Source organism: Ictalurus punctatus, chromosome 8 (assembly GCF_001660625.3).
Source record: "Ictalurus punctatus breed USDA103 chromosome 8, Coco_2.0, whole genome shotgun sequence".
Taxonomy (NCBI): Eukaryota; Metazoa; Chordata; class Actinopteri; order Siluriformes; family Ictaluridae; genus Ictalurus; species Ictalurus punctatus.
The window spans coordinates 862,501-887,500 of NC_030423.2; the positions used below are offsets into that span (position 1 = coordinate 862,501).

The 25,000-nt window shown below is 40.6% G+C and overlaps 1 protein-coding gene across 3 annotated transcripts in view; it reads left to right on the forward strand.

Annotated features, from left to right (window-relative positions):
- Window positions 1-25,000, forward strand: part of LOC108269067 (cytosolic carboxypeptidase 4) — a 100,625-nt gene that overhangs the window by 27,686 nt on the left and 47,939 nt on the right. For 2 of the 3 annotated variants that reach the window (XM_053682269.1, XM_053682270.1), the window contains exons 2-13: window positions 4,377-4,444; window positions 5,978-6,041; window positions 8,513-8,659; window positions 10,769-10,900; window positions 11,139-11,232; window positions 12,419-12,456; window positions 15,679-15,887; window positions 16,638-16,806; window positions 17,757-17,821; window positions 18,269-18,385; window positions 21,012-21,403; window positions 24,272-24,355. In XM_053682269.1, coding sequence (XP_053538244.1) covers window positions 4,377-4,444; window positions 5,978-6,041; window positions 8,513-8,659; window positions 10,769-10,900; window positions 11,139-11,232; window positions 12,419-12,456; window positions 15,679-15,887; window positions 16,638-16,806; window positions 17,757-17,821; window positions 18,269-18,385; window positions 21,012-21,403; window positions 24,272-24,355 — 1,579 coding nt within the window. Of the gene's footprint in view, window positions 1-4,376; window positions 4,445-5,977; window positions 6,042-8,512; window positions 8,660-10,768; window positions 10,901-11,138; window positions 11,233-12,418; window positions 12,457-15,678; window positions 15,888-16,637; window positions 16,807-17,756; window positions 17,822-18,268; window positions 18,386-21,011; window positions 21,404-24,271; window positions 24,356-25,000 lie in introns of those variants that run through there. The other variant, XM_053682271.1, reaches the window with a different exon arrangement.

Consider the following 25,000-nt stretch of genomic DNA (forward strand, 5'->3'; position numbering starts at 1 on the left):
TGGAATATTGAAGTGTGTGGAATACTGAAGTGTGTGGAATTCTGAGTGTGTGGAATACTGAAGTGTGTGGAATACTGAAGTGTGTGGAATACTGAAGTGTGGGGAATACTGAAGTGTAGAGAATACTGAAGTGTGTGGAATACTGAAGTGTGGGGAATACTGAAGTGTGTGGAATTCTGAAGTGTGTGGAATACTGAAGTGTGTGGAATATTGAAGTGTGTGGAATTCTGAAGTGTGTGGAATACTGAAGTGTGTGGAATACTGAAGTGTAGAGAATACTGAAGTGTGGGGAATATTGAAGTGTAGAGAATACTGAAGTGTGTGGAATATTGAAGTGTGTGGAATATTGAAGTGTGTGGAATATTGAAGTGTGTGGAATACTGAAGTGTGTGGAATTCTGAGTGTGTGGAATACTGAAGTGTGGGGAATATTGAAGTGTAGAGAATACTGAAGTGTGTGGAATATTGAAGTGTGTGGAATACTGAAGTGCAGGGAATACTGAAGTGTGTGGAATACTGAAGTGTGTGGAATACTGAAGTGTGTGGAATACTGAAGTGTGTGGAATTCTGAAGTGTGTGGAATATTGAAGTGTGGGGAATACTGAAGTGTGTGGAATATTGAAGTGTGTGGAATACTGAAGTGTGTGGAATTCTGAGTGTGTGGAATACTGAAGTGTGTGGAATACTGAAGTGTGTGGAATACTGAAGTGTGGGGAATACTGAAGTGTAGAGAATACTGAAGTGTGTGGAATACTGAAGTGTGGGGAATACTGAAGTGTGTGGAATTCTGAAGTGTGTGGAATACTGAAGTGTGTGGAATATTGAAGTGTGTGGAATTCTGAAGTGTGTGGAATATTGAAGTGTAGAGAATACTGAAGTGTGTGGAATATTGAAGTGTGTGGAATATTGAAGTGTGTGGAATATTGAAGTGTGTGGAATACTGAAGTGTGTGGAATTCTGAGTGTGTGGAATACTGAAGTGTGGGGAATATTGAAGTGTAGAGAATACTGAAGTGTGGGGAATACAGAAGTGCAGGGAATACTAAAGTGTGTGGAATATTGAAGTGTGGGGAATACTGAAGTGTGGGGAATACTGAAGTGTGTGGAATACTGAAGTGTGTGGAATACTGAAGTGTGTGGAATATTGAAGTGTGTGGAATACTGAAGTGCAGGGAATACTGAAGTGTGTGGAATACTGAAGTGTGTGGAATACTGAAGTGTGTGGAATACTGAAGTGTGTGGAATTCTGAAGTGTGTGGAATATTGAAGTGTGGGGAATACTGAAGTGTGTGGAATACTGAAGTGTGTGGAATACTGAAGTGTGTGGAATTCTGAGTGTGTGGAATACTGAAGTGTGTGGAATACTGAAGTGTGTGGAATACTGAAGTGTGGGGAATACTGAAGTGTAGAGAATACTGAAGTGTGTGGAATACTGAAGTGTGTGGAATACTGAAGTGTGTGGAATACTGAAGTGTGTGGAATTCTGAAGTGTGTGGAATACTGAAGTGTGTGGAATACTAAAGTGTGTGGAATATTGAAGTGTGGGGAATACTGAAGTGTGTGGAATACTGAAGTGTGTGGAATACTGAAGTGTGTGGAATACTGAAGTGTGTGGAATACTGAAGTGTGTGGAATATTGAAGTGTGTGGAATACTGAAGTGCAGGGAATACTGAAGTGTGTGGAATACTGAAGTGTGTGGAATACTGAAGTGTGTGGAATACTGAAGTGTGTGGAATTCTGAAGTGTGTGGAATATTGAAGTGTGGGGAATACTGAAGTGTGTGGAATATTGAAGTGTGTGGAATACTGAAGTGTGTGGAATTCTGAGTGTGTGGAATACTGAAGTGTGTGGAATACTGAAGTGTGTGGAATACTGAAGTGTGGGGAATACTGAAGTGTAGAGAATACTGAAGTGTGTGGAATACTGAAGTGTGGGGAATACTGAAGTGTGTGGAATTCTGAAGTGTGTGGAATACTGAAGTGTGTGGAATATTGAAGTGTGTGGAATTCTGAAGTGTGTGGAATACTGAAGTGTGTGGAATACTGAAGTGTAGAGAATACTGAAGTGTGTGGAATACTGAAGTGTGGGGAATATTGAAGTGTAGAGAATACTGAAGTGTGTGGAATATTGAAGTGTGTGGAATATTGAAGTGTGTGGAATATTGAAGTGTGTGGAATACTGAAGTGTGTGGAATTCTGAGTGTGTGGAATTCTGAGTGTGTGGAATACTGAAGTGTGGGGAATATTGAAGTGTAGAGAATACTGAAGTGTGGGGAATACAGAAGTGCAGGGAATACTAAAGTGTGTGGAATATTGAAGTGTGGGGAATACTGAAGTGTGTGGAATATTGAAGTGTGTGGAATATTGAAGTGTGTGGAATATTGAAGTGTGTGGAATACTGAAGTGTGTGGAATTCTGAGTGTGTGGAATACTGAAGTGTGTGGAATTCTGAAGTGTGTGGAATACTGAAGTGTGGGGAATACTGAAGTGTGTGGAATATAGAAGTGTGTGGAATTCTGAAGTGTGTGGAATACTGAAGTGTGTGGAATACTGAAGTGTGGGGAATACTGAAGTGTGTGGAATACTGAAGTGTGGGGAATACTGAAGTGTGTGGAATACTGAAGTGTGTGGAATATTGAAGTGTGTGGAATACTGAAGTGTGTGGAATTCTGAGTGTGTGGAATACTGAAGTGTGTGGAATACTGAAGTGTGTGGAATACTGAAGTGTGGGGAATACTGAAGTGTAGAGAATACTGAAGTGTGTGGAATACTGAAGTGTGGGGAATACTGAAGTGTGTGGAATTCTGAAGTGTGTGGAATACTGAAGTGTGTGGAATATTGAAGTGTGTGGAATTCTGAAGTGTGTGGAATACTGAAGTGTGTGGAATACTGAAGTGTAGAGAATACTGAAGTGTGTGGAATACTGAAGTGTGGGGAATATTGAAGTGTAGAGAATACTGAAGTGTAGGGAATACTGACGTGTGTGGAATATTGAGGTGTGTGGAATACTGAAGTGTGTGGAATACTGAAGTGTGTGGAATACTGAAGTGTGTGGAATTCTGAAGTGTGTGGAATACTGAAGTGTGTGGAATTCTGAAGTGTGGGGAATACTGAAGTGTGTGGAATACTGAAGTGTGGGGAATACTGAAGTGTGTGGAATACTGAAGTGTAGAGAATACTGAAGTGTAGGGAATACTGAAGTGTGTGGAATACTGAAGTGTAGGGAATACTGAAGTGTGGGGAATACTGAAGTGTGTGGAATACTGAAGTGTAGGGAATACTGAAGTGTGGGGAATCTTTTCATTTCATTTGATGATTTCTCACACAGCTCAACACCAAATCCATCTCCATATTTCTTTTGGAAGATGAGAAAAATGATTTGATGAAATAAAGACAGCACCTCTTTATTCTTTTTCTTCGCCTGCGTCTCTCCTGAACTCTTCTTCAAATGCCAAGCTTTCAGCGCCTGAGATTCATGACCTCTCCTCTCGTTCCTTGCATTAATCCAGCAGGCAAAAATAGCTGTGTGTGTGTGTGTGTGTGTGTGTGTGTGTGTGTGTGTGTGTGTGTGTGTGTGTGTGTGTGTGTGTGTAGCCTGCCTGCTTGGACACTTTGCTGTTTGGTGTCCCATTATGGCGCCGTCGTTAGATCAGATTAAATAACCGCCATGAATGAGGTTTTAATGAGGTCAGAAGGACAAGCTGAGGTGAGAATTTTAATCCCGCCTTGCTGACACGCCTCCAGCGTCCAAGAGAACAGACTGCCAGTAATCTGTGGATGGGAGGGGCTTACTTTCTCTCCCCTGTCAGTCACAGTGACACTAGCCAATTGTGAGCATCTGTGAGCTGATGTATGCGGAACAGGGCGGATCGTGTCTAATGTTTAATGAGTAACAGTTCGAAAATAATTTTTTTTCAAGAAACAAGAAATTGTCATTGTTGGTAAGTTGCTGTGGTATAAGAGGAATAAAACACCTGGGGACACACTGTTAGAGGAAAATAATCAACTTTGATGTGGTAACAGTGGCTGGCAGAATGTGTTTGTGTGTGTTTTCTGTTGAAGCACACACACACACACACACACACACACACACACACACACACACACACACACACACACACACACACACACCTACCTGTGTAATATTCCTACACTCCGGGGGCGCCCGTTCCCCTCGCTTTTGTTTAATCCCTCACTTCATCAGGCTCTTTTAATAGTAGAAGGGTGTGTGTGTGTGAGACAGCAAGTGTGTGTCAGCTCAGGGCTTTTCTGAAACTCAATCCTCTCAGATAAACACACACACACACACACACACTCACATGGCGTAGTGAGTGAGACAGTCCTGTATTTCTTGTTAAGACTCGTCTCTGTGTTTCAGCACGATCCAAAGTCTCCATGGCGTCTCCCTGCTCCAGCGGACTCGAGGTTCTCCTGTCTACTCTGGAGGTGTGTGTGTGTGTGTGTGTGTGTGATACTGAAGTGTGGTTACATGTGTTACTGAAAGCAGCATGTTACATCATTAGACACCTTGCTTTATCACCGTAATTGAATTGTTTGTCAGGGTTATTTTGTTGCCTAGGTAACACTTTCCATGAATGTCCACTGAAATGACATTATTTACTACATCAGTTAATGTTAACAAATCATAACCTTAAGCGTTTATACACTTTATACTTGAATTCTCTAATCTGATTGGTCAGAAGGTGTGAAGTGTTTCTGTGTAAACAGCGCGACTTGGACCTTATCGTTTCCATAGTAACAGTTCATTCACGGGGACTCGTACGGCCGACGATCCACAAAATACATATACATATATATATAAAAATTTTATGTTGTGTAGCAAAGTAAAACGTGTAATCCTTGATGCAGGAATGTTTTTGTTAGGAGATGTTTATTTAATATTTATGGAAGGAGTCTCCAGTTTCAGCTTTTCGCAAGGTTTCATGGCACACGGGAAAGGATTGTTTTTGAAGGAAAGAAATAAAGAAAAGATGTGTTTTTTGAAAGAGAGAGAGAGAGAGAGAGACAGACAGACAGAGAGAGAGAGAGACAGAGAGAGAGAGAGAGAGAGACAGAGAGAGAGAGAGAGAGAGAGAGAGAGAGAGAGAGAGAGAGAGACAGAGAGAGAGAGAGAGAGAGACAGAGAGAGAGAGAGAGAGAGAGAGAGAGAGAGAGAGAGAGAGAGAGAGAGACAGAGAGAGAGAGAGAGAGAGAGAGAGAGAGAGAGAGAGAGAGTCTGGTTGAGGGAATTACTGGTTATCATAGTTATAAAGTAAATGAGAACAGGAACTAACTTCTTTTGCACATATTCCATAATAATAATAATAATAATAATAATAATAATAATAATAATAATAATAATAATACATTACCAAACCAAATAAATAAAGAAGTGTAATGCATTATTTGATTCCATTTAATTAGTAAAATTCCTGGGCTTTACACCCACTAACCTGATTATTACCTTTTATTAACATGCTGTTTGTTGATTTTTGTGGATTTATTTCTTTAGTCCTGGATACAATACACTTTTTCTAATGAAGGTGTGTTTATTAAAAGTTAAAACAAATCATCTAATAGGTGTAAATTAGGGATTTCATTCTGACACTGATTTTGAGAATAAAACATGAAGTTATAGAGGCCTAATCTGAATTTTTCTTTACCCCCCCCCCCCCCCCCCCCCCGAAAAATCACTAATTAAAAATAATAATAAAATAATAAATAAATATAAATCTGATTTAAATCATCTGAATGAGGAGCTCAGGAAATCAGCTGCATAACCCATGATGTGAACAGTGAGGAGATGTGTGGACACGAGTAGCTGATACCGAACACAGGCGTGTGTGCTGAACACACTCAGTGTTTACTCAGGGAGCGCTTCCTGTGTTCGGTCTCCTGTTTATTACGGATTAGGATATCTATTATTAAACTCAGTGTGCAGACTGTAGAGACCATCTTCCTGCTGTTCACTGTGTGCAGAACGCTGGAGACATCGAGAACATGCTGAACGTCCTCAACGTGCTGGATGAACTTCTCTCTGCAGGTAAACACACACACACACACACACACACACACACACACAGGAGTTCATCTGTTGATTTCGACGAAGACCGAAGTTTCCATTTCTGCCTCCATTATGGAGAACACAAACTGGGACTGGACTTGAACACAAACTGGGACTGGACTTGAACACAAACTGGGACTGGACTTGCTCGTGAATGGGATTAAAGTGAGGAAGACTCGCGCAGCATCGGCCGCACTCTCACTTCCCGCTGACCGCCGTGATCCAGTGACAAGACTGAGTCAGGACCACTGAAGATGGCGTATGACTCATACACCCGTTCATACACTTCGGACACTAGTGTCAGGTCTTTGGACTGGGGGAGGAAACCGCAGTACCCGGAGGAAACCCCCGCAGCACGGGGAGAACATGCAAACTCCACACACACAGGGATACGGTGGGAATCGAACCCTCGACCCTGGCGGTGTGAGGCGACCACTGGGTGCTAACCACTAAGCCACCGTGTGCCCACACACACACACACACACACACACACACACACACACACACACACACACACACACACACACACACACACACACACACACACACACACACACACACACACACACACACACACACACACACACACACACACACACACACACACACACACACACACACACTCACTAGCAGCCACCTGGATCTTTCTCTCTCTCTCTCCCTCTTTTTCTCTTCTTCTTTTCCGTTCTTCCGTCTTTAACTGGGTGTGTCTCATGTAAATTAGATGTAAATGAAGGGTGTGTCGAATGCATGTAATATGCAAATAATGCTAAACTCTGATGAATGAGATCCACTTTCTCTGTCTCTCTTTTTTTCAATTTCAATAATAATTTTTTTTTTTCCCGAAAACCTCTTTGAACCCTGTTGGAGTTTTAACAGTACTTTTATTGCGAACATTTTAATCAATCACTTAAATCACTTTATAAACAGAGCAGAGTGCGTTATTATTAATATGTTCAGGTTAAAGTGTGTATAAGGATTCCGTTAGTCCTGAAAGTACAAACTCATTTCACTCAGCAGGAGTGAAATCTTTATTTGATCGTTTGACATTTTTCCTACTGTTTCATGCTGAATATTTAAATTACACACACTCCCAGACCGAACAGGGTTTTTACTGTGACGTGACACGGCATGGATCCTGTAATCTGAAATTAATAAACCGTAAAGTAATTAAGCAGCATTATTCTCCCGCTGCCGGCGTTAATCAGGAAACGCTCTCTGCAGAAAGTTTGAAAAAAGCGCCTGCAGAAAGCAGAAAATAAGCCGAGACACCATTAACATTCCGCGCTCGGGGCTACCACTGCAACGTTCTAAACTTCATTTATTATCATTTATTAAATTAGGAATTGTTTCTATTTATTTCAATTATATTCTTGCTCACCAGCTTATTTATCCATCTATCTATCTATTTATTTATTTATTTATATCATTATTACTTTCTTCTTCAGCTTCATCTTTTTCGCTTTCACTCGATTCTCTTCCTTTAAAATATTTTATTCATTTACTTTCATTTACAGCCTGCTCTAATATCTTTATTTTTAGTTTTTAATACCAGCATTTACAACCCCAGTTCCAAAAAAGGTGGGACGCTGCGTAACATGTAAATAAGAACAGAACGCAACGAGTTGCGAATCTCATAAAGCCGTATGTTATTCACGATAGAACATAGAAAACATATCAAATGTTTAAACTGAGGAAATGTACCGTTTTAAGGAAAAAAATTAAGTAATGTTGAAGTCAATGGCCGCGTCAAGTCTCAAAAAAGTTGGGACGGAGCAACAAAAGGCTGGAAAAGTAAGTGTTAGTAAAAAGAAACAGCTGGAGAAGCTGGATCTGGAGAACATTTTGCAATTAATTAAGTTAATTGGCAGCAGGTCAGTAAGGTGATTGGGTATAAAAAGAAGATCTTAGAGAGGCGGAGTCTCTCAGAAGTAAAGATGGGATGGAATCTGGATGGAAGCAGATGTTGCTCTAAAACCTGTTTATACTTTCAGCATTGATGATGCCTTTCCAGATGTGCAAGCTGCCCATTCCATAGGAAATAATGCACCCCCATACCATCTAGAATATATGAAAGTTCCACTTTTTGAATTAAATTTTGTATGTATTTATAAAACGTATAATTCAATTATTTTTTTTTCATTTAAAAATGTAATTTTGTCCTTTGTTTCATGATTTATAAAGAATGTATGCTTATTTTATCTTTTTTTATTAGTTCTATTAATTTATTTGTTTCCTTTCTATCCTTTCTGTTGTTGCTCAGTTTTATTTAATTTAGTAACAAAATTCTATATTTGTTTTTTATTTTACTGCTAATTTTGTTTAAATAATGTGTAAAACTGTGAGCTGTACATGTGTGTAGTGACCTTCAGGAAGATAATAATCATTTATAATTATTATTTTGTGTGTGTGTGTGTGTGTGTGTGTGTGTGTGTGTGTGTGTGTGTCAGGTACAGCCCGGCGTATTAACTATATGATCTCTAAAGGAGGAAGTGAAGCTCTTCTCTCAGCGCTGGTGAAAACGTCTCAGTGCTCGAGTCCAAACTTCACACTGCTGCTGTCCACACTACACCTCCTCGCTAAGGTGGGACACAGAGGTGAGACATGCAGAGAGACAGGTGGATGGGGGGGGGGGGGGGGGAGAGCGAGCGAGCGAGCGAGACTGAGTGTATTAGAGGTAGATAGAGATAGAGACAGAGGCCAGACATGCAGCGAGGGGGGAGGGCGGGGAAAGAGAGATAAATGGATTATGTACGGAGCAGACAGTATAGTATAGTATTGTATAGTATAATATTGTATAGTATAATATAGCATAACTTAGTATAGTATTGTATAGTATAGTACAGTATAGTACAGTACAGTACAGTATAGTGCAGTATAGTACAGTATAGTACAGTATAGTATAGCACAGTATAGTATAGTGCAGCATATTATAGTATAGTACAGTACAGTACAGTATAGTACAGTATAGTATAGTACAGTATAGCACAGTATAGTATAGTGCAGCATATTATAGTATAGTACAGTATAGTACAGTACAGTACAGTATAGTATAGCACAGTATAGTATAGTGCAGCATATTATAGTATAGTACAGTATAGTACAGTACAGTACAGTATAGTGCAGTATAGTACAGTACAGTATAGTATAGCACAGTATAGTATAGTGCAGCATATTATAGTATAGTACAGTATAGTACAGTACAGTATAGTACAGTACAGTACAGTACAGTACAGTATAGTATAGCACAGTATAGTATAGTGCAGCATATTATAGTATAGTACAGTATAGTACAGTACAGTATAGTACAGTATAGTACAGTACAGTACAGTATAGTATAGCACAGTATAGTATAGTGCAGCATATTATAGTATAGTACAGTATAGTACAGTACAGTATAGTGCAGTATAGTACAGTACAGTACAGTATAGTATAGCACAGTATAGTATAGTGCAGCATATTATAGTATAGTACAGTATAGTACAGTACAGTATAGTACAGTATAGTACAGTACAGTACAGTATAGTATAGCACAGTATAGTATAGTGCAGCATATTATAGTATAGTACAGTATAGTACAGTACAGTATAGTACAGTATAGTACAGTACAGTACAGTATAGTATAGCACAGTATAGTATAGTGCAGCATATTATAGTATAGTACAGTATAGTACAGTACAGTATAGTGCAGTATAGTACAGTACAGTACAGTATAGTATAGCACAGTATAGTATAGTGCAGCATATTATAGTATAGTGCAGTATAGTACAGTACAGTACAGTATAGTGCAGTATAGTACAGTACAGTACAGTATAGTATAGCACAGTATAGTATAGTGCAGCATATTATAGTATAGTACAGTACAGTATAGTGCAGTATAGTACAGTACAGTGCAGTATAGTATAGCACAGTATAGTATAGTGCAGCATATTATAGTATAGTACAGTATAGTACAGTACAGTATAGTACAGTGTAGTACAGTACAGTATTGTACAGTGTAGTACAGTATAGTACAGTACAGTATTATACAGTGTAGTACAGTACAGTATTGTACAGTGTAGTACAGTATAGTATAGTACAGTATTATACAGTGTAGTACAGTACAGTATTGTACAGTGTAGTACAGTATAGTATAGTACAGTGTAGTACAGTACAGTATTGTACAGTATAGTATAGTACAGTATAGTGCAGTACAGTATTGTACAGTGTAGTACAGTATAGTATAGTACAGTGTAGTACAGTATAGTATTGTACAGTGTAGTACAGTACAGTATTGTACAGTGTAGTACAGTATAGTATAGTACAATATTGTACAGTGTAGTACAGTACAGTACAGTATTGTACAGTATAGTATAGTACAGTATAGTGCAGTACAGTATTGTACAGTGTAGTACAGTATAGTATAGTACAGTATTGTACAGTGTAGTACAGTACAGTACAGTATTGTACAGTGTAGTACAGTATAGTATAGTACAGTACAGTATAGTACAGTAGTAATGTGCAGTATAGTACAGTATAGTACAGTACAGTATTGTACAGTATAGTACAGTAATGTGCAGTATAGTATACTCTCCTAACAGTATAGTACAGTACAGTATAGTAATGTGCAGTATAGTACATTACAGTAATGTACAGTATAGTACAGTATAGTACAGTATAGTATAATACATGATCCTCTGATTGCGTATTGTCACTGTTATTTCCAGACCGTATGATCGGGGTGAAAGCGGAGAAAGCCGGCGCCGTTTTACTGATACTCAGTCTTTTACGGCAAAACTGGGAAAATGTCAGGAGAGTGGTGGCGTGTCTGTGGGTCATCACCACCTTCTGCTCCTCTAGTGAGTCATTTCTCTCTTTTATCATCTAAAGAAGTATTAAATATACTCTCAGCTGTGACTAACCCTCTCACCTCACTTCTCGTCTGAGACTGAGCCCGTCTCTTTACATTTTACACCTATAGAGTTTTACTGTTTAGTTTACATACCTGATCTAAGTCCAGATTTTTAAACAAGGATAGAGCTAATGTGTGTGTGTGTGTGTGTGTGTGTGTGTGTGTGTGTGTGTGTGTGTGTTTAGTTTCCACTGCCATGCTGTTAGGAGAGAATGGAGCTCTGGACGTTGTGTTTAAGCTGATAACACCACCTGCTGCAAAACACACTCGCACAGTCAAGTGAGTATCTCTCTCTCTCTCTCTCTCTCTCTCTCTCTCTCTCTCTCTCTCTCTCTCTCTCTCTATCTCTCTCACACACACACACATATGGAACATTAGGGATTTTAGACAGGAACAGATGTAGTGATGGCTACAGCGACAGGAAATAAATCTGCATTAACACTGTAAATGTGAGACACTGAGTGAGAAACTGTTGAGCTTTTACAGAATATGAAAATTTATTTGTAAAAATTTTTGACTTTTACTCCATTACGTTTTCCAATTTGAATTTCTGTGCACTTTCAACTTTACTCAACTTTATTTAAATCCATTTCATTATAATTTCATTAATATCATTCATCAGGGTTGCCAGGTTTCAGCAACATTTCCAGCCCATGTGTGTTGCAAAAACCACACGAAAGATCTGAAACTAGCCTAAAAAAATCAGGAATTTGAAAAAGAAGACAGTGTCCTTCTTTCTCCACACGTATTTCCGATAAACGGGCACCATCCAGTCCGTAATCCCTCTCTCTTTCTCTCGCTCTTTCTCAATCTTTGCAATATCCCACATTTTACCATCGAAATGGACACTGTCTGCACTCACACTCCCCCTTTGTTTGTAAACTTATTACAGATCATTCTGATTATGCATACAGAATATTTTTAAACGAGACCAATCTGGCAACCCTGTCATTAACTGTCCTGTCCACTACTCCTCCCCCGAGCATGCGGCAGCATGATTCGTGCCCCAATGGACCTCTGTAAGTGCTCGTTTGTTGCAGTACCCATGTTTGACCACTAGGTGAGTTAATAACTCTATGGAGATAAATGGCGCAGAGAGCACGCTGTACACCGTCACACAACATCGAGACATATTTTTAAATAGTTGGCCACTCAAAAGAGGTCTTTATTATGTGAACGGAATTTAAAATGTATGGAATGATGTTGTGAATGAGAACTTTATGAAGACTACACCACCTTTTACATTTATTAATACGTTTAAATTAAATGGATTTTAAAGTATTTCAAGTGTAGAAAGTAGAAACAACACCCCATGCTTTTACTTAACTATGAGTCTTAAATTTTTTCCTCACCGGACAACCAGATATTCTTCAAACGCAGTTTCTTCCTGTACTATTTTGTTTTCTGTTTGAGAGCTGTTTTATATTGTGCCGTAAACCGTTGTTATCTCGCTTATTATTCGCAGGGCCGCTGTCCTCGCCTTCTCCGCTCTGCTATCCTCAAGTAAGTTCTTTTCATTCTCAGCGCTTTGCTGTAATACGAGTGTTTCATTATCTGCGCTGTTATACGCTGACGCTGTATCAATTAGCTTTGCGGCTGTTAATGGACTTTTAATGAAAGATGGGATGTTTACTGTCGCTTATGAATAATTCAGGGCTGTTCGAAGTGGTTTGAGAGGGAGAAAAGTGAAGTGAAAAAATAAGCATGACAGAAAGGATTCACACACACCTGTTTACGCTCGAGAGTTTCTGCAGTTCAGCGTGAAATCCTGCCGTAACGGGCGTGTCCTGGAAATGTGCAGGTCAGGACACCATGGACACGGAGTTTGTTTTATCAGTGTTCTGTTCATTGTTAAACCAATATGCTGTGAACAGATTTCACCTAATCAAAGCTCCTAGCAATATTGTGTGTGTATACTGTGGTGATTAGCTTGTGTGTGTGTATACGGTGGTGATTAGCTTGTGTGTGTATTGCACTAGTTTTTACTGTTCAGGCTTTGCGTCATTCAAACGTTTAATTTTTAGTACAGCAATTTAAATGATTCTGATGTTTCAGTGACTGCAGTTAAGAAAAATGGGACATCGCAGACATTCTGTGTTTTTACTATTTCATCAGCCTGACCTTTTAGCCACAAAGCTAATCACTGTTCATTGTTCCTAACGATCAATCAGAGATCGCCATTGTCCCCAATGACCAATCACTGATCAAATTAGTATGCGTTGTATGCAAATTAGTTCATGACATCATCTGTTGTCTTGAGGCTTGTTTTGTGGGCATGCATTAGCTACCTTCCCCTGAAAAGAGCTTTTAACACTGCTTCTTTCAAAATGCTTTGAAAAAGTGACAGGGAAAAGGAGTAAACAGCGAGTGTGAGGCGAGTAAACGGCGAGTGTGAGGAGAGTAAACGGCGAGTGTGAGGCGAGTAAACGGCGAGTGTGAGGAGAGTAAACGGCGAGTGTGAGGCGAGTAAACGGCGAGTGTGAGGAGAGTAAACGGCGAGTGTGAGGAGAGTAAACGGCGAGTGTGAGGCGAGTAAACGGCGAGTGTGAGGAGAGTAAACGGCGAGTGTGAGGAGAGTAAACAGCGAGTGTAAGGAGAGTAAACAGCGAGTGTAAGGAGAGTAAACAGCCAGTGTAAGGAGAGTAAACAGCGAGTGTAAGGCGAGTAAACAGCGAGTGTAAGGCGAGTAAACAGCGAGTGTAAGGAGAGTAAACAGTGAGTAACGTACATGTGCTGGTGTTGTGGATGTAGTTACGCGTCCAGCCTGCAGGGGGAGATGTGACTCTGCCGGATTCAGACAGCAAGGAAAGACCTTATGTATGAGTGATGTGGGTTGCCGTTAATTGCTCTTTTGTTAAATAGACTGAAAAAAGGAGAAAACCAGTTGAAAACCATACGCACACACACACACACACACACACACACACACGCGCGCGCGCTACATCATCACACTGCTTTTATAACAACATCTGTTGATCCACAGCACATCTGTAACATCTCAGGACTTTTATCGTGATCTTTATTGCGCTCCGTATCACTGCTCCAGGTCGTCTCTTTACAGATTTTTCAGAAACACAATTGTAATGTTTACATTTTCACAGCTGGCTGCTCCAGTTCTGCACACGTGAGACGTTGTTAAAGAGGAAATTGTTTAAAAACAGACGCACATAAGAAACACACCATCCAAGATCTTAAAACAAATTTATATCATGTCAACCATTATTCCTTTTACTACTCTAAAACACAAACACAATTTGCTGTGACTTAAATGATCCATCTTGTGTTTGCTTTATACTGATACACTACTATACGGCCAAAAGTGTGTGGACTCCTGACCTTCACACCCATATGCTGTTCTTCCACAAACTGTATCTTTGTACGCTGTAGCAGTATATACCGTTACCCTTCACTGAAAACTAAGAGGAACCGAACCTGTTCCAGCATGACCCAAAGTGCACAAAGTGAGCTCCATGAAGACGTGGTGTGTGAAGGTTGGAAGAAGGTGGAAGAACTGGAGTGTCCTGCACAGAGCCCTGACCTCAACCCCACTGACTCATCAGCTTCTGCGATGAACTGGAACCGGAGTCTCCTCTCATCAACATCAGCACCTGATATCAACCTCACGAACGCTCCTGTAGCCGAATGAACACAAATCCCCACGGCCACGCCCCAAAATCCCCACGGCCACACCCCAAAATCTAGTGGAACGCCTTCCCAGAAGAGCGGATGAGGTTATTATAACAGGAAATGGGATCTGGAATGTGATGTTCAACAAGCACATAGGGCTGTGATGGTCAGGGGTGCACAAACTTTTGTTCATTCTATACACCTTTTATTGGATACAGTAAATTAATTGATTGATTGATTGATTGATCGACTTAATGTTTTTCCCCCAACCAGATGATAGGAGTAAGTTATAAGTTGTAGATGAAAGACAAAAAGCGCAATAAAACATCCAAATAATTAAATGAGCAATAATTAATGATCAGCATATTTATTTATTTATTTATTTAAACCATTTTCATTTATTTATTTATTTATTTAATACAGTGAGTTTAAATACAGCGACTGGACTTTGAAGAACTTTGAATCATTAAAAGCTCAAGAGAGATCAGAAAACACACACACACACACACACACACACACACACACACACACACACGAGTAAAAGAAGCCAGTGCTGCAGCAGGGGATTTATAAAACCCTGGCATTAATATTTCAGAGAGCTGTATTAGTGCAAGAGCTTCACATGTATACACACACACACACACACACAAACACACACACACACACACACGCACACACACTCACATACACACACACACATACACACACACACTCACATACACACACTCACTCATACACACACACATTCACACACACACACACACACACACACACACACACATACACGCACACGCACACACACTCACATACACACACACACACACACACGCTCACACACAAACACACACACACACAAACACACACTCACAAGAAGGGATCAAAAATGGATGAAAGGTGGACGTACATGCGGTTTGTTAAAGTAAGAAGGTGCACCAAACGTAGTGGGCGTGTTCGCTGTGTGATTGGTCGTCAGGTGGTGATTCGTTTTCTATAACAGCAGCTCTGACAGTAGTGCAGGTTTATATTAACACGCTCTGACCAATCAGAATCCAGGACTGAACGGCGCCGTGGTCTGAAGGGACTTTAATTCTATTTCAGAGGATAATGTCCGCCTGGCGGTGGGGAAACGGTACATCTCGGGCTTGTTGAGAGTTTATGAAGACTGGCACACGCAGGATTCGAGGAACGAGCATGTCGCCGTACGCAGGGCGTTCCTCCACTGCCTGCACAGTGCCGCCAAAACCAGCGCCGGGAGACACGCCCTCGTTTCTGAGGGAGGAGTCGCTGTGCTGTATAACACCACACAGGTACCTCAACACACACACACACACACACACACACACACACACACACACACGCTCAGCACCAATGGGGAGTAAAGTTAAGGTTGGGTACACAAGTAGGTGTGGTTTTAATACAGTGGGCGTGGCTTACATAACTGACACATCCATCCATCGTTTGCTTTCTCTTTTCATTTAAATGATTATTTAAAACGTTTTAGTTATTTGAACTGTTTATTTAAATGATCCGAAAGTAAATGTTGTTACATGTTACTGAATAGTTATTCATTTATTAAATGTTCCGGTTATTAAAATATTAAACATGATCAAATATCAGATTTTTCGACGTTATTAAACGTGTGTTATTAAATGTTATTAAATTATTACTGAGTGATAATTACACACTATTAAAGGTTACGTGATTAGTACATTGTTATTAGGTTGTTATTAAGTGATTATTAGATGTTATTAAATGTTAAGTGATTAGTACATCGTTATTACATTGTTATTAAATAGTTACTAAAGTTATTAAATGATTATTACATGGTTATTAAGCATTATTAATGGTCATGTGATTAGTACACCGTTTTAAGGGATTGTTTTTATCATTTTTTTGTCACCGGTCTTGTGTTGCTATGACACCCAGATTTCTCCGACTGAAGATTAATAAAGTATTATGTTATGTTATTAAGCGCTATTAAACGTTAAGTACACAGTTACTGAGTTACTGAGCTGTAATGAAATGGTATTTGGTGATTATGAAATGTCGGCGTTTAGGCGTGTTTGTTGACGAAGGACTCCGAGTCTCTGGTGGAAAGTGCAGTTCAGCTCATGAGGAAATGTCTCCCAAAACTTCCTCTACCTTTAAGTTCGGATCGCAGCACCTACAGCTTCCTACTTCCTGGAAAAACTGAGGAGGCCTGGGAATCTGACTCAGGAGCCAATGGTAAGTCATGAAGGTGGTCATGTGACTCAAGGTGTAGGCTAATGATGGACATTTAATGCACACTTTTTTGTGGGATTGTTTTTGCCACAGCTTTAACATTCTAGGCTAGTTTAACATGCTAGGTTAATTTAACATGCTAGGCTAGTTTAACATGGTAGGTTAGTTTAACATGCTAGGCTAGTTTAACATGCTAGGTTAATTTAACATGCTAGGCTAGTTTAACATTCTAGGCTAGTTTAACATGCTAGGTTAATTTAACATGCTAGGCTAGTTTAACATGCTAGGCTAGTTTAACATGGTAGGTTAGTTTAACATGCTAGGCTAGTTTAACATTCTATGTTAGTTTAACATGCTAGGCTAGTTTAACATGCTAGGTTAGTTTAGCAGGTTAGCTTCATCAGTATGGTGATGATACAGACATCACAGTCAAGTGAAATGAGCCTTTCACCTGTCGGCTGTGTGTGTGTGTGTGTGTGTGTGTGTGACTGGGCACGTTGCCAGGGTAACGGTTGCCGTGCTTCCTTAGCGATGAGTGATGAATAGAGGTGAATGTGCTGCAGATGAACTGAGTGTGAGATAAAGTCAGTTCTGTTTAGCATACAGATTAGAACCAGCCTCTTGGGTTCTCACCTCATTCTGGGTCTCTCCGGTATGTGTGCGTGTGTGGCTCGCTATAGGAAAGTCTACACACTCACACACACACACACACACACACACACACTAACAGTCTTCTACTGAAATTATGTCATTTCCTAATACTTTAAGCGTAGCCATTTTACACAGACTATCTGAGTGTCTGCTGTTAGTGCTACACGCAGTCTGAGAAAGCAAAAGAAGGCTAACATGACAAATGCTAGCAGACTTCGTTCTGAGACGTGTGTGTGTGTGTGTGTGTGTGTGTGTGTGTGTTTGTGTCTGCATTTGTGTGTGTATGCGTGTCCTTTCACCAGATGTAAACAATGAAGATGACAGTGATGAAGAACAAGAAATCGAAGAGCCTGAATGCCACGATTTCGTGAGTGACTCTCAAATTTTAATTTGCTCATCTCTATATGAAGGAATTAATTTGGCCCCACCCCCTCATCTCTTTCTGGAACCGTTCCCCTCGCCCCGCCCCCTCATCTCTTTATGGAACCATTCCTCTGGCCCCGCCCCTCATCTCTTTATGGAACCATTCCTCTGGCCCCGCCCCTCATCTCTTTCTGGAACCATTCCTCTGGCCCCGCCCCCTCATCTCTTTCTGGAACTATTCCTCTGGCCCCGCCCCCTCATCTCTTTCTGGAACCATTCCTCTGGCCCCGCCCCCTCATCTCTTTCTGGAACCATTCCTCTGGCCCCGCCCTCCTCATCTCTTTCTGGAACCATTCCCTTGGCCTCGCCCCTTATATAATAAATAATTGTATGATGATGAAATAAAACGTGAGTGGTTGTGTGTGTGTGTGTGTGTGTGTGTGTGTTGCAGGAGGATGATTTGGAGACGGATGTGAATAAGCTGAGGGCTCGGCCGGATCCGGATCGGCCAAAGGAGCAACTGGCTCAGTACGCACACTTCTGCCCTGAACTCCATCACAACTTCCAGGTGACCTTCCACTTCCACCCCCACCTTGACTTTATCTCCACGTTCACCTTCACTTCCACAATCCCTCCACCTTGCCCTTGACCTTGACCTTCACTTCCACCTTCACCTTTATCTTTACCACCACCTCCAGCTTCACCTCCAGCTTCACCTTCACATGTGCTACAACACACACGTACAACAGGCAGCGACCATGAGTAACCATGAGTATTCTGATACTAACCTCGCTCTCTCTCTAACACACACACACACACACACACACACACACACACACACACACACACACACACACCTGTTTCAGATCATAAAGAGGTGTATAATTAACTGTGAGATGAATTTGTGGTGTTGGAGTGGAGCCTGATTCCCAGCTGCTTGGAATCTGTTTAAAGCGTACACGCTACGTTTAGCGAGCGTGTCGTTGTGCTAACAGTCGTCCCGTCATCTGCCGGATTTATACGATCCGGACATCACGAGCAGAAATCTACACCCCGGTACACGTGATTCAGCCGCTGGGAGAAAACACAAACATTTATTTTTATTTATTTACATTAAACTTCAGGCCAGTTTCCACACAGTAACGTCTTTACTGGACAATAATAATAATAATAATAATAATAATGATAATGATAATGATAATGATAATGATAATAATAATAATCACAAACAGACAGACAGAAAAGCAAACAAATAAACAAGCTGTTATTATGATTGCCCTTGGTGAGACAGAGGAGAGGGACTCCAGCATCCTGAGAAAACACACACATTGGGTTTTATAAACACTTCCTCAATGAAATGTGGTGGATTTTGGAATGAAAGAAAGGTTTATAAGAAGAGAAGTTGTGGTTTATTTTCTTTCAGTGCCGTAATCATCTCTCTGTTTTATTCTGCGATCCTTTCCCGCAGTTATGATGCGTTGTCAAGTGGCATCAAATCCGAATGAAATAACTATTTTTTTCGAATAAAGCTCATCTGTTTAGAATGACGGGTCTGACGCCAAATGACTATTTTGATATTTTTAAAACATCAAAGTTAAATCAGTCGACTTTGTGCTGCTCGGCTCGTTGAATTGAGCTCAGACGGAATCCTTTCAAGCAAAGTGCGTTGTTGTTATTGTTGTTGTTGTTGTTGTTGAGGTAGTTGTTGTTGTTGTGTACACCGCTACGGTACTATTCCCTCTCCCAAAGCTAATCACATCACTGCTTGTCCTGCTTGTCCGTGTCAGGCTCATGATTAACACACACACACACACACACACACACACACACACACACACACACACACACACACACACACTCACTCAGCACTGTTTCCCGTCAAGTCTTTTTGTTTTCTGTTATTTATTGTCGTGAAAACGGATCTGACGCAGACAGACCTCCCGAGATCCGATCCGAAAGAGTCTGATTATATCGACACGATTCATTTTTATTGAAGAGTTTCAGAAACACGTTACCAGTCGCACCGAATCACACTCGGAGTGTCTTCATAATTAAACGCGTACTCGTTATAGCTGCTCACATGAAGAGCGGAAATGTTTTATTCCTTATTAAAACGGCGGCATTAAAACCCAGCAGAATTAAAACTCCGTACCTGAGAGATTTATTTTGCTAACACGACGAAAAAGCTTACTCCGGACCTTCCTCTGATTTCCTGTAGCCCGTCCTATATAAGGACGTGTTTATTACCCCGTTATTACTGTTTAATCGGGCGTGTAAAATGACGGATTCGCTCGGACTGTGCTGTTGGTTGTGGTGATAATATTTTGACAGATGTGTAATGTTTTCTTCCTGTTCACTCTCCCAGTGTGTGTGTGTGTGTGTGTGTGTGTGTGTGTGTGTGTGTTAGTATAAAGCAGTCAGCTCCTTTTTCCGTCCCCACTGACCGGATAAATTCAGCATTACCCTCTCGCGCCCCTCTTTAACGCTTGAACAAACACGTCTTCTACAATTTGGCCAGACTGATGACCGAAGACACCGAAGACGAAAATCCACAGTGGCAGGGGATCTAACGGGAGTTTTTTTTTTGTTTTGTTTGGCGTCTGTGACAAAATCTGTAACCGTGAGGAGCAATGACCTTTTTATGAGCCCAATATACTGAGTCTGGTGCTCGGTATACAGACCCTGACTCTATCGTGTTCTCTGTCGTGATTGGTCAGGATCGATTTGATTGACAGCTCTCCAAATCCCTCCTTCAGTGAGGATTCAGTTCACGTGTTCACGTTCCCACTGTGATTTTTTCGGTCGTTATTTGTTTTCAATAAACACGGACGGCATCACGTGACGGTCAGTCGATGCGTTTCCTTTCTTCGCTCGCCCCGGTGTGGTGCGCTAGTGTGCCGACATTTCATTTACCTGACATTATCCATTCACTAAATTAAATGTGTTTTATTTAAACTAAAAATAGCGATATACTGAATGTAGTGTCACGTCGATATTATTTAAAGGTCATTTTATTTTGCTTTATTTAAGATACGTTTATTTTGTTTCTGTTTCTGAGGAACGTAATTGCTGTGTTCGAGATGTCCTCGTCCTTGACGCTACCCAGTCTTTTCAGGATACTTTACGTGTCCATTCTTTCATTCATTTTTCTTTTGGCCCCGCCTCCTTAATCTTTAAACGCACTTGTCTTCCAGGATCTGGACTCGGGCTCTGAGCGAGACGCGAGCTCCGACGACAACGTCAAAGTCCAGAGCGGAAGAAAATCCAAAACATCGTCCGATAACCGATCGCCTCCGTCTTCGCCCGGAGAGAAGCAAGAAGAGACGGAGCTGAAAGCCCGGGATTTCCATAGTCGCTTCCTGAACTGCTCGGGAATTCAACAGGAAGCCCGTAACAGCATGTTGGACAGACTTTTGGAGAAATACGCCGCCTCGATTCCCCATCACGATCCTCGGCTTTACAGCGGTGCGGCTGCTCACACTAAATCCATCGCCACGTTCTCCATTTTGGCTTTTCCGGATTTCTGGGGACATCTTCCTCCGGCCGGGCTCCAGCGCATGGCTCACAGGAAACCTCACATCCAGAGGTACATGTGCTGATCGGCCGTCAGGTGGTGATTAATTCTCGAGAGCAGCAGCTCTGACAGTAGCGCAGGTTTCTATTAATGCGCTCGTTCTGATACCTTATCGTTTCCATAGTAACAGCTGGTTCACATCTCATGCTGAGATGCTTTTCTGCTCAGCGCGGCTGTAAAGAGTGATGATATGAGTTACGATATCCTTCCTGGCAGATCGAACCAATCTGGCCATTTTCTTCTGATGTCTCTCAATTCCCAGGAGATCAGCAGATTCTGAAATACTCAAACCAACCCACCGGGTACCAGCAGCCATTTTTTCTTCATTCTGATTCATTAACTGAAGCTCTTGACCTGCATCTGCGTGAGGTTATGCGTTGCACTGCTGCCACATGATTGGCTGATTGGATAATGCATGAACGTGCAGGTGTACAGGCGTTCCTAATAAAGTGGACGGTGCGTGTCAATATCAATACATTATACGGTATAAAATATGAACAATTACTAATTATGGATCATCTATTAACGATTAATTACTATGTATTAATTACATATTAACAGTTTATTACTTAAAAATAAATAAATTAATGAATATTTAAAAAAAAATCATTGAATGTGGAAACATGTTTAAACTGATGATTAATTATTAGTAATTTATATAAATATATATATAAAAAAATTAAATTAGTTAATCATTACTTAACATTATTTACTATTTAGTTCGTGCTGGTTAATATTTCATTTCTTATATAACAAAAAATTATTACATGAATAAACTCATATTTAAATATTAATATGTTATATAAAATATTGTTTTAAAATTTGGACAATAATTACTCATTTATAGATCGTTACTTCATTATTCGTCACTATAAACTATTAATTATTACCTGCTTATTAATAGTTTATTACTTGTTGAAAAAATGCCATCAAAAGAAGTTTATATTTTGAAATATTATTATTAATATCACTTCGTATTAAATATAAAAATGAAAATGAAGAAATAAAAAAACGAATGGATTATTAATGAATTATGAAGTATTATGGACAGTATTAGGAACTTATTAATACATCCCTTAAATCACAGCCTTTAGAACGGCCCGTTAAAGCTGTTTTTCCTTGCTTAGCCCCGCCCACTACGCGTCACCAGCGGCCAGTTTTTATTAAAAATAAGATTTGTTGTGTGGTGAATTGGGAATGATAATCTTCTCTAATCTCTGACGTTTAGTTCCCGCTGACCTCCCGAGCGAATCCTGTGATGAGCTTCTCTGTAATATTTCTCTAATTACTTTAAGCTTCTTTGTCAAAAGCGTGATTTTATTTTTTCTCAGGACAGCTTTAATTTAGTTCTCTCCCGTGTGCAAAGCCGAGATTGGAGAAAGTGACATTTACTTTCAGTCATTTCACAGTTTATTGTGTTCGCTCCGGGCCGAGATAAGACGCTGTGTGCTATTAGTGTCATTTTATTCAGAAACCGTCATTTTCAAAAAAGAGTGGAAAGCAGGAAGCAGCAGACGAGCGATGGATGGAAGTGACATTTCTAATTCTGTGAGGCTCCAGATAAGTGTGTGACTGTGAAACTTATTTATTTATTTATTTATTTATTTATTGTCAAAACAGATTTTACATGAAGTGTACTCCAGGGGACATGCCGATTGTCTTTACATTTATTATATTCATGTAGTATCAAAATACATCAACTTTAGTTACAAAGTTCATGCAGTTTTTCAGTTCTTACTGTGTGAGTGTGTGTGTGTGTGTGTGTGTGTGTGTGTGTGTGTATGTGTATGTATGTGTGTGTGTCTGTGTGTGTGTGTGTGTGTGTGTGTGTGTATGTGTATGTATGTGTGTGTGTCTGTGTGTGTGTGTGTGTGTGTGTGTGTGTGTGTGCATGTATGTGTATGTGTGTGTGTGTGTGTGTGTGTGCATGTACGTGTATGTGTGTGTGTGTGTGGCTGTGTGTATGTGTATGTATGTGTGTGTTTGAGTGTGTGTGTATGTGTTTGTGCATGTATGTGTGTGTGTGTGTGTGTTGTGTGTGTGTGTTGAGTGTGTGTGTCTGTGTGTGTGTGTGTGTGTCTGTGTGTGTGTGTGTGTGTGTGTGTGTGTGTGTGTGCATGTGTGTGTGTGTGTGTGTGTGTGCATGTATGTGTAGGTGTATGTGTGTGTGTCTGTGTGTGTGTGCATGTATGTGTGTGTGTGTGTGTGTGTGTGCATGTATGTGTAGGTGTGTGTGGCTGTGTGTATGTGTGTGTGTATGTGTGTGTGCATGTATGTGTAGGTGTGTGTGTGTGTGTGTGTCTGTGTGTGTGCGTGTGTGCATGTATGTGTATGTGTGTGTGTGTGTGTGTGCATGTATGTGTGTGTGTATGTGTGTGTGTGTGTGTGTGTGCATGTATGTGTGTGTGTATGTGTGTGTGTGTGTGTGTGTGTGTGTGTGTGTGCATGTATGTGTGTGTGTGTGTGCATGTATGTGTACGTGTGTGTGTACGTGTGTGTGTGTGTCTCTTTATTCTCTCTCTTCACTTTAATAAGATATAAGTGTGTGTGTGTGTGTTAGTGAGAAACAGTAAAGAAGTGTCGGTCCTGAAGACGTCAGAAAACTTTAAAGCCACAGCTTTAAACACTCAGCTCTGACACTGGAGACTCCTTCCATAAATGATTCACATTTCTCCTTACAGAAAACATCACTGTTGCTATAGAAACCATAACGTATCTGAGCGAGCGCGTTAATATAAACCTGCGCTGCTGTCAGAGCTGCTGTTCTAGAGAACTAATCACCACCTGACGACCAATCAGCATCCAGCCCTCAGCAGCGCCGTGACGTAAAATCATTTTAATTCACTTAATCTTGACCCAACATTCGTTTTTTTTTTCCAGAAAGAAAGTTTTTGAAGACATCCAGCGCCTCCTCTGTCCCGATGACATCATCAGTAAAGTCGTTTTTGATATTGAAGAGCCCAGGTAATTATAATATCATTAACATATTATAATATTTTGTATGAATCACGCAGATGGGCGTGTCTTGTAACAATGAAACCTCATTTTAATACACACTGCTTGGTGTGAACTTTATTATAAACATACGCTTTGTTGTAGGGGGTGTGGCTTTCATCATCAGTACATCACATGACCATAACACAGTTACACAGTCTGTAGACTGTACCTGTTCGAAGAGCTCAATGATTGACCTAAAACGTGGTTTCAGACGTCCTTGGTCTGTGTTTTATTCTTCTGTGTTCTGCAGATGAAACTCCCAGATACTCTTGGAATAATTACATTACACACCTCCTCATGGACAGCTAACGCCGTCTGAATAGGGCTTTAAATATTCTCAGACTGATAATTAGACAGGCTTTTTTTTTTTTAGTTTTTGAATAGCTCATTCACAGGATACGATTCCTAGGATTTGGTAACTGAGTGTCAATAAGCGGAGGAGTGGGAAGAGCAGATAACGTATCTCCTAATGGAAATAGATCCTCCGCGAGCTAATCACAATCCACACGACGCCGGAGCCGCGTACCTTTAATGCGCTTTGAGTTTAGCGGCGTAGCCGTGTCTTCATTATCCTCGGCTCAGCGTTTTAACCCTGAGGGAAATTCCGAGCGC